General features: G+C 41.8%; 1 protein-coding gene across 6 annotated transcripts in view; it reads right to left on the bottom strand.

Annotated features, from left to right (window-relative positions):
- GULP1 (GULP PTB domain containing engulfment adaptor 1) overlaps positions 1 to 17,206 on the bottom strand; it is a 1,104,299-nt gene that overhangs the window by 356,199 nt on the left and 730,894 nt on the right. For all 6 annotated transcript variants that reach the window (XM_077448663.1, XM_077448664.1, XM_077448666.1 and 3 more), the window contains one exon: positions 11,874 to 11,935. In XM_077448663.1, coding sequence (XP_077304789.1) covers positions 11,874 to 11,935 — 62 coding nt within the window. The remainder of the gene's footprint in view (positions 1 to 11,873; positions 11,936 to 17,206) is intronic.

Below are 17,206 nucleotides of genomic sequence, written 5' to 3'. Positions count from 1 at the left end.
TACCAATAGCCTTAGCACCCATTAGAACCACCCCTAAGGAGAAACATGGACTATCCCCTTTTGACAACCTATTTGGGCGACCGCCTAAAAGACTTCCTGCAACCCTTGTACAGCCAGAAACAGTGACTTTAATAAAAGGTCAAGATGCCATGATAGAATATGTACACAAATTGCCAAACATGTTTTCTGATACTTTTTCCAGAACCAAAGCAGGACAACCAGTGGATACAATTGAAAGAACTCATGGACTAAAGTCAGGAGATTGGGTGTATATCAAGAATCACACACCCCGGACCACTTTGTCCCCTAAATGGAAAGGACCATTTCAAATCATTCTTGTGTCTCCCACTGCTGTAAAGCTGAAAGACTACAAATATTGGGTGCATGGTTCACATTAACTGTAACTTCAAAAGAAAATACTAGCCAGTCTGCCACTGGCAAGAATTGTTGTTCTGTGCCCTTACCTTCCAGGTCATCTCCACCACTGACTCGTGCTCAAGAAAGAACTGCAGAATGAATCTTCTAGGGCCTAAACCTGATGTGAAGCTCTGGAGTGTTATCCTCTGCGGTGGAGCGGTGGTATGGATTAAAGTTATGACATACGAGTGGACATACCAAAAGGTAAAATGTAAGATACATGATACCTTCCTTCTGTATGCTACTGTAATGGAAGAGATGCTACAACTTGAAACAAGTTTAAATCCTGATCAAACATTAAGGAGAGACACACGAGTATCATGCCAAGCTAGCAGAGCCTTTTCATAATTCTTTTGTGTCTATGCACCTACAAGCAGCCAAGAAACTAAATATCACTAACTGTTGGATATGCATGCATGCACCTATTTCTCATAAACTATACCTTCGTTAGGCATACCTAGCACTGCGGCTGAAATAGAGGACAGTACACACTTTGGTGATGTAAGTAAAAGAATGTTACATATATATATATATATATATATATATATATATATATATATATAAATTACTGTTTACAAATGCTCCAATGAGAACACCTGCAGTCTGTATTAACTTTACCCAAATCTACCCGCCTGAGTTATTTGCCCAGGGTTTCCAAAGTACCACTCGATCAATTGGAAATTCCAAATGTATGGATGATCCTGAGATCAAGTACTGGTTCAATGGTAAGGATATAGAATGGAGTACTGACCGATACCAGGAATTTCATGATTACACACATCGCCAGCATTCCAGGCAAAATAATATGACAATGATGGACATTTGATGTGGACTCTTTGCATATTTATTTATTGATTTGTTTGCATCTAATAAGAACATTTTATACTATATAATCCTAGTTAGTTTATATTGATTGTTCATCGTTTTTGTCATTTTTTCTATTTGATGTTATTATTATTATTTTCTCTAATAGGTGCCATATGCTTCACCTCTCTCCCTTGATTGGCACTGCATAGCGTGTAGTGATGACACTTGTGCACCATGGTAGCTGCCGTTGGTGCACATGTGTATATCCAGGGAGGCCCGGACCGGAAGTGATGTCAGGGGTCAATCTGACAAATCACTTCCGATGGGATCGAGTGCAGATAAGATGGTGGTGCTCTGCCGACACACGCATCTGTCTGCTCTGTGTGTGGTTCCGCACATTGGCACTGCTTATTTTTCTCTGCTGCTGGTGCTATTCTGGATCATATTAAATTTGGTGAGCCCTTTTTGTTGCTCATAAAATTGTGTTTTTCGGGGGGGGGGGGGGGGGGGGCAAGAGATGGGGGTCCTAGTTAGTATTATAGATATCTGGGACGAGTATTTGCCTGGTGTTGGAGGCATTTGTATGGATTGGCCCGTTATAACACACTTGGTTATGGTGTTCTTTTTATTCGTGTCAATATTTATGATATGTATAGATATACTTTTTGTAATACTTTGATATTACTATACTCACTCTCCACTTTAAAATTAGCCCCTCTTTAATATTTAATATTTATCCACCCCCTGATCTATACATTTGTGCCATTTAGTGGGAAGCTGCTTTAGCTAGCTTTTTTATGCCTGACTTTTTTGTTATGCAATCTAATTCTCCAGATCACCTCCAGTTGAGATTTATTTGCAGCACGATCCAACTTCCTCACTGGCTATCCTCACTAGATCTGACTTCCAGGGAGAATCGGCCCTTACGGTGCCCAGCGATGAGGCATCATGGTAATGAGGTGTTAGCTGAGCACCCTATGTTTTAGAGGAAGAAAAAATTGAAGCTGCGCCAATGGTGATTGTCACCTATACCTCAAAACTTCAATTAGTATGTGAATTATCCCAATGGTTGAACATTAAAAAGGTGATAAGTGAATCACTGAATTATTAAATTAATAACAAATATATTGCTAAAAAATGAAATGAATCAATAAATAAATATATATAAAAAAATTCATATAAATATACTAGGTAATAAATATAGATAATAAATGTGCAAATAAAGATGTGAATACAAATGAATCGTGAAAAAAATGTCCCAGCATCCAAAAGTGAATAAATTCAAACAAAAGTCCAATCAATATTGTGACAAAAACTTACAATCTTCAGCCACCAAACAGTGCTGAACACCACTAACAATGCACGCTTACCAGAAAGCAAGCGTTTGATTGCTCACACAATTCCACGACAGGGTCTCCAAGGTGGTCCTTTAACAACCAATCAGACTCAGACCGGGATCACGCCGGGAAAAATTCACACACACAAAGGCATGGTCTACTTTGCATTGGTCGGTGTCTTGTCTTTAGGTCACACAGTTTCAAAGGTTGACTCTTTCCAACATGTCTAGAAGTTAGCTCATTATGGCTACAAAAAGTACCTCCGCAGGAAGAATCTCAGATGGAAAATGATCTAGGAGCTACCAAGACTGGAGCAGTGCGCGCCCCCGCCCTATGTACGGGGTCCACAGAGCGCTCAGAAGGCAGGTATTCCCCCTCCTCCTCCTCACACACTTCTATCCCGTCCGCTCTACCGCAATGCGCTACCTTTGACAATCACCGTTAGCGCAGCTAGAATTTTTTCTTCTTTATACTTTTGGTGTGTATCAAACTTTAGTAGCCTTTTCGTTAGGAGCGCTGTATTTTTTTTCCTTTTTTCTATGTTTTAGAGGAATTGGTCAGCACATTTCTGTGCACATTTTGTAGGGGGGTGGTTTTACATCTTTTCTAGATACTTCCTCCCAAGCCACTAAACATTCAACCCCCCCACAGTCAGACATTTTAAAAAGCAAATTAAACAATGCATCAATTGTAGGTGTAGTGAGGGATCCCTCTGATGGCCACTATTTAGAGGGATCCCCTTTTATACTCCTTTTTACTAATCTTACACCATTTTACATGGTGTTTCAGGGCATCTGGGACTCCACTCACCATCATTTTGATGATAGGAGCACTCGGGTGTAATAATTTAGCAGTACTTAGCCGTGTTGCCTTTGCTATTTTCAATAATTTCTTTGCTCTATCTTTTGTTAACCCAAAGGTATTCATGACAGGTAGAATGTTTTTGTCAATTAAATTTCCCATAATTTCCGTTGTTTCTTGCTACTCCCTCTAGAAATGACAACAATTTGGAACTCCGGGACAGAGAGCTCCACCGTTTATCGTTATGGCTGTGTACCAGCAGCCCAGTACATAATTTGAGATATCTCACTTTGTTCTACTCTCAGAAGGACGTCTCCTTTTTGAGTGGCAATAGGCTAGTCCCTATGTCAACTCCCTATTCCAGAGAACATACAGCAGGTCATTCACCCATTTGTGGCTATCCGCTGAAGGCAAACCTATCCGCCTTAGTACTACAAATGTACAAAATAATCATACAAAAAAATTCAACATCCACCAACTTCTATTCACTCACAGAAATTGTTGTACCTGCATATATACATCCCTTATTACACAACTATATACATTGTCATTTCTGGTGGTAAGAAGAAAAGGCAAGTACTTAAAAAATTTCTGCATGCCTAATGTTTAACTGGTACCTTTAACATTCTCAGTAATGACACATAGACAGAATGCAAGTAAAATCAAAGGAAATGTGTTTACCTTCTGCACCCCACCTAGCACCTCAACACCGGTGCTAGGTGGGGAAAATAACATTTTCTTACCTGAGGCCTCTTTGCTGATAGTCCCTCCTGTTGCGGGTACAGAGCCGGTGGTGGAGATGCAGATAATAAGACAGTTTTTCGGGGTCACCAATGTTTAGTATAGCCTTGAAATAAAGGACATCTACGCCAATCAAGTTGCATTCATCTTAATCTATTTTTACTTCAGAATACGCAATGTACAGAGGATCACATCTTCCAAGGGAATGTGATACAGAATACAAATTGGTACAGCGTTTTATAGGAAAATCATAACACAGTGTATGGTGGGCACATACCCAAATTACAAAATACGCAATACATTCCTTACTAATTGTTTCAATATTACATATGGTCATCATGACCTAACTAGAGCAACAAGTGAAAGGTTAGTTTGACAGACTAAAGCCCCGTACACACGAGAGGACTTATGTCTGACAGACTTCCGAAGGAGTTCCGTCGGAGTTCTGCTGGAATTCCGACGGAGTTCTGACGGACTTTTCGGCTGAGCGGACTTGGCCACACACAATCACACTAAACTCTGACGGATTCGAATGTGATGACGTACGACTGGATTCGAATAAGGAAGTTCATAGCCAGTAGCCAATAGCTGCCCTAGCGTCGGTTTTAGTCCGTCGGAATAGCATACACACGAGCAAATTTTTCGAAGGGACCGGGTCCGGCGGAGTTCCTTCGGAAAAATTTGAAGCATGTTCCATATTCTAAAGTCCTTCGGACTTTGGCGAGTCAAAAGTCCGTTGCAGCCCACACACGATCGAATAGTCTGACGGACTCAGTCCGCGGACTTTGGATGTTGAAAAGTCCGCTCGTGTGTACGGGGTTTTAGGATTCATTACACCAAGGGAGTAATTAACTTATAAACAGCAAATTTTATCATCTTATTGGCAGAACATTTCATACCATCCGGAGAGAAAAAAAGGCACAAACAATACATGTGTTGCAATACCAAAAGAATTCAGAAACATTTTGTTAAGAAATACATTGTTATATTGAAGGGGAACTCTGAGTAGGTAACGATATGTGCTTCATATATTTTCATATCTTCACAATGGTAATGAGGTGTTAGCTGATCACCCTATGTTTTAGAGGAATTGGTGAGCACCTTATTAATTATAAATATCATATATTTTGCATCAAATTATATTTTAATTGTCAATATGTATATTAAGTATTTACTGATATTGTTCTAATGACATTTTTGTATATTTTATATATAATATAGATGAATATTATTGCATAAATGCATAGCCCCGATGAAGCGGCCTTGCAAAACATGTCGGCTAACATTGCATTCTGAAGCATTTGAGTTTTCATTACTACTTGCTTTTTATGTATATTTTGGATATGTTTTTACATAATATGAATTAAAGTATATTTTTTATAATATTCAATTGTTGGTGCTGACCTCTTTTGTAGATGCAGTGTCTCATTAAAACATCCCATTTTATGTGAAGGGGCGTTGTCTCTTTCATTTTTTAGTTTTTCAAAATGTCTGACACTATCCTAGACAAACTTGAAATCTTTAAATGCATTTGGGAACCCTGGGCCCATCATATCGGCACCTCTCTATAGGCCTGTAGCTGCCATTCTCTCCCGGCAGCCCTCCTGACTATAACCATACCCCACTGACCAGCTTTCAATGAAGCCACACCTGCACCGCCTCTCCCTCCTTCCCATTTACTTCCACAATTCACTCTAACCTGTCTTTCCCCTTCCCTTCTTTTCTATCTCTTCCCCACTATCCCCACTAGCCCTAGCTGGTGGGGATATGGGCTATGACAGTAACATATTCCCGTTTTCCACTTGAATATGCTACTGCCCACTCTTAGAGCAATCTCACAGCTCTCGCCCCACAGGTTGGGCTTCTTGCCCTATTACTAATGGATGAGAACGTCACAAAGGTTTTTGAATTGACAAGTTTGTGAGTTCCAATTTTTTTCTATCCGTCGGTATACACTGGTCTTTCAGCGACTATTTAACCACTTCAGCCCCGGACCAATAAACACCTTAAGGACCAGAGGTCTTTTTCCAATTTCGCACTGCGCTGCTTTAACTGGTAATTGCGCGGTCATGCAATATTGCACCCAAACGAAATTTGCGTCCTTTTCTTCCCACAAATAGAGCTTTCTTTTGATGGTATTTGATTGCCTCTGCGATTTTTTTTTTTGCGATATAAATGGAAAAAAAGCGAAAATTTTGAAAAAAAAGATATTTTCTTCTTTTTGTTATAAGAAAAATCGAATAAACTAAATTTTAGTCATACATTGAGGGCAAAATTTATTCAGCCACATGTCTTTAGTAAAAAAAATGTCAATAAGCGTATATTTTTTGGTTTGCGCAAAAGTTATAGCGTCTACAAACTACAGTACATTTTCTGGAATTTACACAGCTTTTAATTTATGACTGCCGATCTCATTTCTTGAGGTGCTAAAATGGCAGGGCAGTACAAATCCCCCCCAAATGACCCCATTTTGGAAAGTAGACACCCCAAGGAAATTGCTGATGGGTATGTTGAGCCCATTGAATATTTATTTTTTTTGTCCTAAGGGATTGAATAATGACAACAAAAAAAAAAAAAAATTTTTTTTACAAAAAGTTGTCACTAAATGATATATTGCTCACACATGCCATAGTTATATGTGGAATTGCACCCCAAAATATATTCCGCTACTTCTCCCGAGTATGGGGATACCACATGTGTGGGACTTTTTGGGAGTCTAGTCGCGCACGGCACCCCGAAAACCAATCACCACCTTCAGGATTTCTAAGGGTGCAAATTTTTGATTTAACTCCTCACTACCTATCACAGTTTCGAAGGCCATAAAATGCCAAAATAGCACAAACCCCCCCCCAAATGACCCCATTTTGGAAAGTAGACACCCCAAGCTATTTACTGAGAGGCATGTTGAGTCCATGGAATATTTTATATTTTGCCACAAGTTGCGGGAATATTACAAACTTTTTTTTTTTTGCACAAAGTTGTCACTAAATGATATATTGCTCACACATGCTATGGGCATATGTGAAATGACATCCCAAAATACATTCTGCTGCTTCTCCTGAGTACGGGGATACCACATGTGTGGGACTTTTTGGGAGTCTAGTCGTGCACGGCACCCCGAAAACCAATCACCACCTTCAGGATTTCTAAGGGTGCAAATTTTTGATTTAACTCCTCACTACCTATCACAGTTTCGAAGGCCATAAAATGCCAAAATAGCACAAAACCCCCCCAAATGACCCCATTTTGGAAAGTAGACACCCCAAGCTATTTACTGAGAGGCATGTTGAGTCCATGGAATATTTTATATTTTGCCAAAAGTTGCGGGAAGATTACAAACTTTTTTTTTTTTGCACAAAGTTGTCACTAAATGATATATTGCTCACACATGCTATGGGCAGAAGTCAAATTACACCCCAAAATAAATTCTGCTGCTTCTCCCGAGTACGGGGATACCACATGTGGGGGACTTTTTGGGAGCCTAGCCACGTACGGGACCCCGAAAACCAAGCACTGCCTTCCGGATTTAAATATAAAATGCTACCAAAAAACCTGTTAGCGATGGCAGGGATCAGGCCTGACTCTGCGATCGCTGCAGTTATGTGTTTAGTGTTTTGTAAGTGACAGTGATCGATCGATACTGCACTTGGGTGGGCTGGGCAGAGGGGCAAAACGCAGGTGCTAGCAGGTATCTGGGCTGATCCCGCTAACAATGCGTTTTTTTGGAACCCTAAACTGCTGGGGACGCTAGTATAGATCTGATCAGATGAGATATTGATCTGTTCAGATTCTATAGCACTACGGGAGGTGTATGCTTTGCGTGTGGGTGTTAGCGGTACTGGCACTAACCTAGCGCTGCCTGGGGCGACGCAGACCCTGACCCTAAAACCTAATTGATATCACCCGCCGGGTGATCAGGGGGTTAAACCTTTATTGGGTAATAAATGGTGGGTGCCCTCATGCTATAAAAAACAAACTAACCAGAGTCACCCGTAACACTTATACGGTGATCAGTGGTGAAAGGGTTAACTAGGGGCAATCAGGGGGTTCAAATTTTTATTAGGTAGTATATGGGGGTCCCTGGCGCTATATAAAAACCTGATGGGGAACCTAAATAACTAACTGGCTAACCAGCGTCACCAGTGACACTTATACTGTGATCGCTGGTGAAAGGGGGTGAAACTAGCAGCAATCAAGGGGTTAAAACCATTATTGGGTAGTATATCGGGGTACCTAGCGCTATAAAAACCTGGCGGTGAACCTAAAAAAATAACTAGCTACCTAGCGACACTAGCGACACTGATGCAGTGATCAGAAAAATGATCGCTTAGTGACACTGGCAAAAGGGGGTGAAAGGGTTAACTAGCGGCAATCAGGGGGTTAAAACCATTATTGGGTAGTATATCGGGGTACCTAGCGCTATAAAAACCTGGCGGTGAACCTAAAAAAATAACTAGCTACCTAGCGACACATGCAGCGATCAGAAAAATGATCGCTTAGTGACAATGGCAAAAGGGGGTGAAAGGGTTAACTAGCGGCAATCAGGGGGTTAAAACCATTATTGGGTAGTATATCGGGGTACCTAGCACTATAAAAACCTGGCGGTGAACCTAAAAAAATAACTAGCTACCTAGCGACACTAGCGACACTGATGCAGCGATCAGAAAAATGATCGCTTAGTGACACTGGCAAAAGGGGGTGAAAGGGTTAACTAGCGGCAATCAGGGGGTTAAAACCATTATTGGGTAGTATATCGGGGTACCTAGCGCTATAAAAACCTGGCGGTGAACCTAAAAAAATAACTAGCTACCTAGCGACACATGCAGCGATCAGAAAAATGATCGCTTAGTGACACTGGCAAAAGGGGGTGAAAGGGTTAACTAGCGGCAATCAGGGGGTTAAAAACATTATTGGGTAGTATATCGGGGTACCTAGCGATATAAAAACCTGGCGGTGAACCGGGGGGGGTTTGTGTGCCTGTGTGTACCTACATGTCAGTGTAGTGTTGGTGCACACTTACTTTTACTCTTCTCCTCGTAGTCCGGTCAAAAAGACCGCCCCGAGGAGAATGACATCACTTCCTCCTTCCTGTTTAAACAATACACAGTGGGAGGAAGCTTCTCATTGGCCAGGAGCGATCCAGAGGGGGTGGCCGAAAACGAACGGCCATCCCCTCATCACGGAGCGCTCCTGGAGGGAACCGGACCGTCGTATCCAACGGGAGGGGGTCCGATTGGACCCCCCACCCGCTGGAAGGCAATCACGTACATCTACGTGATTGTGCCTGCCTGTGCCATTGTGCTGACGTACATTGGCAATACGGCGGTCCTGAAGTGGTTAATGTATCGCCTGATGGCTCGTGGCACCATTTGTTCCCATTGAGGGTGCCTGCGCAGTCAGGCGACCTACATCTGAAATCTTGCGATTCGCAGTGTATACCACAAATATGCTTTGTGCATTAAGTTATCCTACTAACCATTCATACATGAAGTTGAGAGACCATTTCTCGTTTGTTTGTACTGAGATAATGTATGACATGTATCTTCTCCCTATTTTATACTCCAACACACCCCTGCGTGGGTGATATCTTGTCTTATTGTTACTCCCTATTCGACAATAAAGATTTTTCAAAACTTAAAAAAATAAATAAATAAAGTATTAATACCATTAGGTGGTTAGTGTTGAAGGTGTTTAAATCTTCAGGGACAGATATAATCTCCATCCAAGATATACATTTTCTAGGCAGGGCATGACTCAATTCTTACAGTTGGGATTGTTTCACCAAGTTTTAGGAAGCCTCTCAGTCTACAGGTATGGCATATAAACAAATACATTTTTTTCTAAGCTGCAGTGTTTTTAACCTACTGGGACCCCTTGACTGCATAGTCAATTTTATTCAAAAGCTGAACTTAGCCTTTAAGCTGGCTGTGTATGAGAAGTTATTTTGTTTGTTGGCAAAAGATCTGAAAACAGCCATAATATCACTGCTGGCATCACCCAAAGCAGCTGTGGACTCAACTGCCTGCTCTAACAATTTTGCTTACAACTATTTAACCACTTCAATACAGGGCACTTAAACACCTTCCTGCCCAGACCAATTTTGAGCTTTCAGCACTGTCGCACTTTGAATGACAATTGCGCGGTCATGCTACACTGTACCCAAATGAAATTTTTATCATTTTTTTTCCCACAAATAGAGCTTTCTTTTGGTGGTATTTGATCACCTCTACGGTTTTTATTTTTTGCGCTACAAATAAAAAAAATACCGAAAATTTTGAAAAAAAAAATGTTTTTTTTGTTTCAGTTTCAAAACTTTGTAAATAAGTACGTTTTCTCCTTCACTGATGGGCACTGATGGGGCTACACTGATGGGGACTTATAAGGCGGCACTGATGGGCACCAATGAAGTGGCACTGATGAGGTGGCATTGATGGACACTGATATGTGGCACTGATAGGCGGCACGGATGGGCGACACGGATGGGCGACACGGACGGACACTGATAGGTGGCACAAATTGGCACTGATAGCTGGCATGGATTGGCATGGATGGGCGGCACAGATGGGCATGGATGGGCGGCACAGATGGGCACTCATAGGCGGCACAGGTGGGCACTCATAGGCGGCACAGGTGGGCACTCATAGGCGGCACAGGTGGGCACTCATAGGCGGCATTGGTGTTATACTATAGTAATGGATGCCAATCAGTGCCAAACAATAATGCATGCCAATCAGTGATGCCCATTGTGGGCACTGATTGGCATCCATTATGGGCACTGATTGGCATCCATTGTGCTGACTGGCATCCCTGGTGGTCTAGGGAGGATTACCTTTTCCCTGGTGGTCTGGTGGCATCCCTGGTGGTCCAGTGTGGGCGTCCTCGGGGGGGCTGTGCTGATAATCGATCAGCACAGACCCCCCCCTGTCAGAGGAGCAGCCGATCAGCTCTCCTCTACTCGCGTCTGACAGACGCGAGTGAGGGAAAGCCGATCACCGGCTCTTCCCATTTACACTGTGATCAGCCGTGATTGGACACGGCTGATCACGTGGTAAAGAGTCTCCGTCGGAGACTCTTTACCGAGATCATAGTTGCCGGGTGTCAGACTGACACCCCGCAACAACGATCGCCGCGATGCGCGCCCCCGGGGGCTCATAATCCTGATCACGTCATATGACGTCCGGTGAGGATTATGCAACCACTTTGCAGCCGTCAATTGCCTATAGGGCGGGCGGCAAGTGGTTAAAATAAGTGTATTGTACACAAGGGAATTTTTTAGGAATGCTTGAAGATATGTATGATTACTGCATCAAATACTGTAATTAACACAAACACCCAGATATGTTATAGCACTTGTGAATATTTCAGCCTGCATTATATTCTGAAAAGAAACACTTCCAAACAATTTCACACCTACATTTGAAGAGCTTCTAGATTAATAACATCCTTAGTAGAAATAAATACATTTCAGATACACTTTACATTTCCAAGGTTATGTTAAAGAAATACAACTGAATGGCATACCCATTAGGTCCAGTAGCCATGTCTTGTATAGCTAGAGATTTGATTAAAACAAGGTAATAGTGTGCCAGTAATAAATCACAGCAAACTTTTCATCATTGCACCTTTATTATGACAGTTTTTTGTAGTTTTATTTGTACATTTCTTATCTTTTACACATAACCTGTTTATTTATCTAGCAACCAATGTTTTTTTTATTAAAGTTATAGACTTGCAACTATCTCTATTGATATAAATTGACATTGTACTTACTTTAGCATTGTATGCAATGAAGTGTTTTGATAAAGCTTCAGGGGTGTGCATCCACGATTTATCTGAAATAAAAGACACCATTTTATTTATTTTAATACAATGTGCAATTTTTATATTCAGTATACACTTAGATGAAGAATTCCAGTATTTTTTTTATTTTCCCATACAGTGGGGCTGTGCATGCATTGCATGGGTTAACTTCTTGTTTTTGTCTGGGGTGAGGAGACTGGAGATATACTTACCTAATCCGCCAATCCTATGAGCTCCAGACCAGTTCCTGCCTCTCTTGCAGCCCCCCCCCCCCCCCCCCCCCCCCGGCACACTAGCGGTCATGGTAATGGACTGTTCCTGACATGACCACACCCATAGACCTCCTCTGGACATGAAGATGGCAGGAACAGTCCACTGCTGGAAGTTGGGGAGAGAGTTTTCGAGAGGATCAAATGATCAGGTAATTATAGCTTTTCCTTTCTCCCCTAGACAAAACAAGCAGTTAACCCATGCAGTGCAGGCACAGCCCCCACTGCATGGGAAAATATACATTTTCCCTATGGTTCTTCTTTCATTTAGACTCAGACAGTTCAATATGATCGGAAGTGGACATATACTTAAATGCTATCATCTATATTGACAGGGATGAATGGGGATGAGGATGGTTAAGGAGTGAAAGAAAAGGCTAAATACTTACCTTTCTATGGAACGTGCTGCCCCAAGATCTTCCCCGAGAAGGGGAGGCTTAGACAGTGTCCCTTTCAACAGAGATCATGTACCTGAGCAAATAGACCTTCAGGCATGTGGTCAACACTGAAGAGAGCTGGACACCGTTTCTCAAGGACAGATTAGTATTTAAGCCTGCTAATCTTTATCATAGGTGAGCAGATGGTTCAGCCCTCTGTAAGGTAGAAAACGAGTATAATATATGGAAGTGGTATTTCTACTGCTTCTATATGCCCCAGCTTCCTGCTGTGAAGGGTTCCTAAAAAAGCTGCTGGCACCCACTGTGACCCTAGCAACCATAGTCACCAGCACATTGGCATACATGATGGGGGAATGCCCAGCCACATAAGCAAATAAGAAGTGATCACAGTGACATCACTGTTAAAATATAGTCACTGGCCATATTTAGTCAATAATGTCACTACTATCCCACCACTTACCGTATATAGCTAATGACATTAATTAAGCGAGCAGTACTGTTTGTATCAGTATGTGCGCCAGTTCCATTTAGGTTTTTAATTTTGGCAAGCTAGCAGGCATCAAGATTGATGATAGATTTACAGCAAGGGGCATTTTTTTTTAATAACAGACTTGTGAAACCTTTAGGTGTCTTTATTTCTAGGTTACATGTTATTTTTTGTGTGAATGCGTAGGAGTAATATATTCCCCTTACGCATTAACATGGGGGGTGGGGGGAGGTCAGTACCTTGGGACCTCTAATTTTTAAAGGGGGCCTCCAGATTCAGATAAGCACCCTGGTGCTTATCTGAATCTGGTATGGTGAGGGGGGGGGGGGCTTCAAGTTTATCCCCCTACTTTCCTGACTAACCAAGCTGTACGCTCAGATGAATCGTCTAGTATTTTCAGATGGTCCTAATGCAATTTTTGTTGTTTTGCTTTTTTCATGAGATTCCCCCTCATACAAGGAAGGGTCTGGTATGAATTCTCTGAGAGAAAAACCTAACCTAACCCCAAACCTAACACATTTTTTATTTATTTTTGAGTGTGTGTGTGTGTGTGTGTGTGTGTGTGTGTAGGTTACCCTCCTGAAATTCATAGCAGACTCTTTTTAGGGGACCTTTGGAGGGGGTCTGTGTGCCTTAAAAAACAAACAAAAAAAAAGCCACAAGGGAAATTAAATTTTCTAGCAATTTTCCTTTGTAGTTGTCATTGTTTTGAAAAATAAAATAAAAATAAATCACTGCTCTCTGCCATCCGGTGTGCTATGGCCTTTGCCTACTTGTTTTCACTCAAATCTTTGAATTATTTCAGATGATTGATAAAACTGGACCATATGGGGGGGCGTGGCCTGCAGCGTAACCGAATGGAAGCTTGATTCCAAAGCTCCTGCTTCCCCGCGGATATAACGGTGACAAGCAGCTATCAGGACCCCATTTTTGGACACCTGCACCTGGCGTTTCAAGAGGGGCACATCTATAGAGCATGGTGGGCAAACAAAAAGGCTCGTCGAAACCACAACGGCTAACGGACTACTTCCTACAGCCGCAACATGGAGGTAGGCAAGATGGCGCTGACCCTCCACCCTCATTGATCACTAAGAGCCAACTGAAACAGTTCACCAGCACCTCATCCCCTTGAAATCAGGACTCTTATAGTGACCAGACCTCCCCACCAGCATCCTCTCCCTCGGGGAGCCCAGCTAAAGCAAAACTAAAGCTAGATGGCACTGGATGCAGCCCCGCGCTGACCCCGGCGGTGGATTCTGAGGATGACACCAGGGAACTCCATGACTCTATAACTAATTATCCCACTACGAACCAGCCTGTGCTGGACACAGTACTCAAAGACATGTTAGTCTCACTGAGGAGCACGCTTCAAGCGGATATGATGAGCTGTATGAATAGACTCAGCGGGGAAGTAAAGGTAGTGGAAGACAGAGTGGATCACCTAGAAGGCAAGATGGGGGAATTCACATCCACCATAAATGACCTAGTGGATGCCCACGAGGAACAGGAGGGGGAATCAACCTGGGTGAGAGATAAACTGGAACGAAAAAAGGGAAAAAACTGCGCTACGGAATACAAATGGTATTGAACGGAAGCTGCAATTCAAATGTATACCAAGAATACACCAAACAGAAATAGAAAAAAGAAAGAACTGCGCTAACCACGAATACCCAAAGTGAGTAGGGTATATATATGTGCCAGACCCACAATATGGGTCTTAATATCTTAATGTCTCTAAGACCACCTCCAAACTATAGTGCAAACCATATGCAAATGAGTGCAATTTAGATACAAAAACAAACCATAAATGCGTGTCAATGATGTAAATTCCCCAAACACAATATGAGTATATCAAACTCAGTGCATATACCCCTAAAAAATAAATAAATAATAAAAAATAGAATATGAAAAAATGTTTGCAATTTTTACATAAATAAACTATCGAAAAAAAGTTGTATTTAGAGACACTCTATATAATGTCCATATAATCATATATCAAAAAATAATAGTAGAATGTCCATATAATAAACGAAGACCAGTGAAGTAAAACTTCAAGTGAAGTACAGCAGTGAGGAACAAACTTCAAACAGCTGAGTTGTAAGTACACAAATTAAAACTCTTCTCCAGAGATATAATGTGCTTTTCCCATCACCGAATGAGTGAATTGGCTCCTTACCAGATCCAAGCGACCCCCCGTTACAGAGGGTCACCACAAGCGACAGTAGTCAAAGGATATCCGGATAGCGATTCCTCCTCAGGCGATCCCGAATCTTTCACGCGATAGGGTTATGGCTGTTATTCCACATATCACTCCCAACTCAACGTGGTATCACATAGGGAAAAACACAGGCTCCAGATAGTGTAAAACCAAAAGACTTTAATTTGCAAAAACGAACGTATACACTTACATAAAAGACTTTAAAAGCAGGTTCAAAACAGAAGCGTGCACCGGCCGGATGCACGCCAACGCAGAGACCGACCCGTCCTTCCTGGTCCAAAAAGAACGAACACGACTGGGGTGACGTCGACACGTTCGCACCGCCCTACGCGTTTCGTAATAATTTACGTCGTCCAGGGGCACGGGCGGCGTGCGACGTCACCCCTTTTATAACCATCAACTTAGCCAAGCCTCGCTTTGGGTCAGCGGCCATCTTAGATGTCACTTGAGCATTAGGAATCACTGACCATAGGCCAAGCCTCACTATCAATCACGGACGTCAGACGTGCGCATCCGCAACGAACGTCCTATGATTGTTGACCATACCTCGTTTCCGTACGAACGTCGTATGGTCACAAACCAAGCCTCACTTCCAGGTAATGACCCTATTGGGAGAAAGACGTGGCAAATGCCCTCATTTTAAAATACCCTTCCTATGTCCAAAAACAGGGCATAGTGTAGGTCAGAAAGGAGGGTAAACTAAAATGAAAAATCAATAAAAAAGAGTAATAATAGATTATAATAAAATAAAACAAAAATAAAATGAAGTAAAATATCACAAATTGGTATAGAGATACACCAAAAATTATACATTTCTTGATGTATTTATATGTCCAACAAATTCAATAAAAACTGGGGCTACTGTAAACATATATTTCAAATACCTTACTGACTCGCGTATTCCCCAGGGCATCCCAAACAAATGTCAAGGAATGCACTTAAGCATGAATCCCCAAATCTAGAGGGCCGCCAAACCCAAAGCCAGACCTGCCATCCAAAAGGGGCCAAAAAAAGAGAAAAAACAGGGATATGTTCTACAATAATATGTACCAAAAAAACAGCAAGAAAAAGTACAGTAGAATGGTATTTCACAGTAACTGATACAAGAACCGTGGTGAGAAGCATTACATTAAACAGATCACCTCAAGAGTTATTAATAAAGGCATTTACATCGGTGTCCACATTAAGGCCAAAAGGAACATATGTTTTTAATTTATGGATCCAGGCCATTTCGAGCTTGGATATTTCCCTAACCAAGGACCCTCCCCTCCAGTGGGGCCTATATTTGTCTAAACCGACAAATAGGGTGCCTGATGGGTCTCTCTTATGTGTCTGGTCATAGTGTCTGGACACAGGGTGTTTGTCAAACCCACGTCTGATGTTACCTATATGTTCGTTCAGCCTGACGCGGAGTGCCCTCTTGGTCCGCCCTATATACTGGCCTCCAGTATATAGGGCGGACCAAGAGGGCACTCCGCGTCAGGCTGAACGAACATATAGGTAACATCAGACGTGGGTAATGCTTCTCACCACGGTTCTTGTATCAGTTACTGTGAAATACCATTCTACTGTACTTTTTCTTGCTGTTTTTTGGTACATATTATTGTAGAACATATCCCTGTTTTTTCTCTTTTTTTGGCCCCTTTTGGATGGCAGGTCTGGCTTTGGGTTTGGCGGCCCTCTAGATTTGGGGATTCATGCTTAAGTGCATTCCTTGACATTTGTTTGGGATGCCCTGGGGAATACGCGAGTCAGTAAGGTATTTGAAATATATGTTTACAGTAGCCCCAGTTTTTATTGAATTTGTTGGACATATAAATACATCAAGAAACGTATAATTTTTGGTGTATCTCTATACCAATTTGTGATATTTTACTTCATTTTATTTTTGTTTTATTTTATTATAATCTATTATTACTCTTTTTTATTGA

The sequence above is a fragment of the Lithobates pipiens genome, unplaced genomic scaffold (assembly GCF_037356315.1).
Source record: "Lithobates pipiens isolate NorthernLeopardFrog02 unplaced genomic scaffold, aLitPip1_a1.2 Scaffold_22, whole genome shotgun sequence".
NCBI classification, from domain to species: Eukaryota; Metazoa; Chordata; class Amphibia; order Anura; family Ranidae; genus Lithobates; species Lithobates pipiens.
Note: the sequence above shows the minus strand (reverse complement) of the source record. Positions and strands in the feature narration are given on the sequence as shown.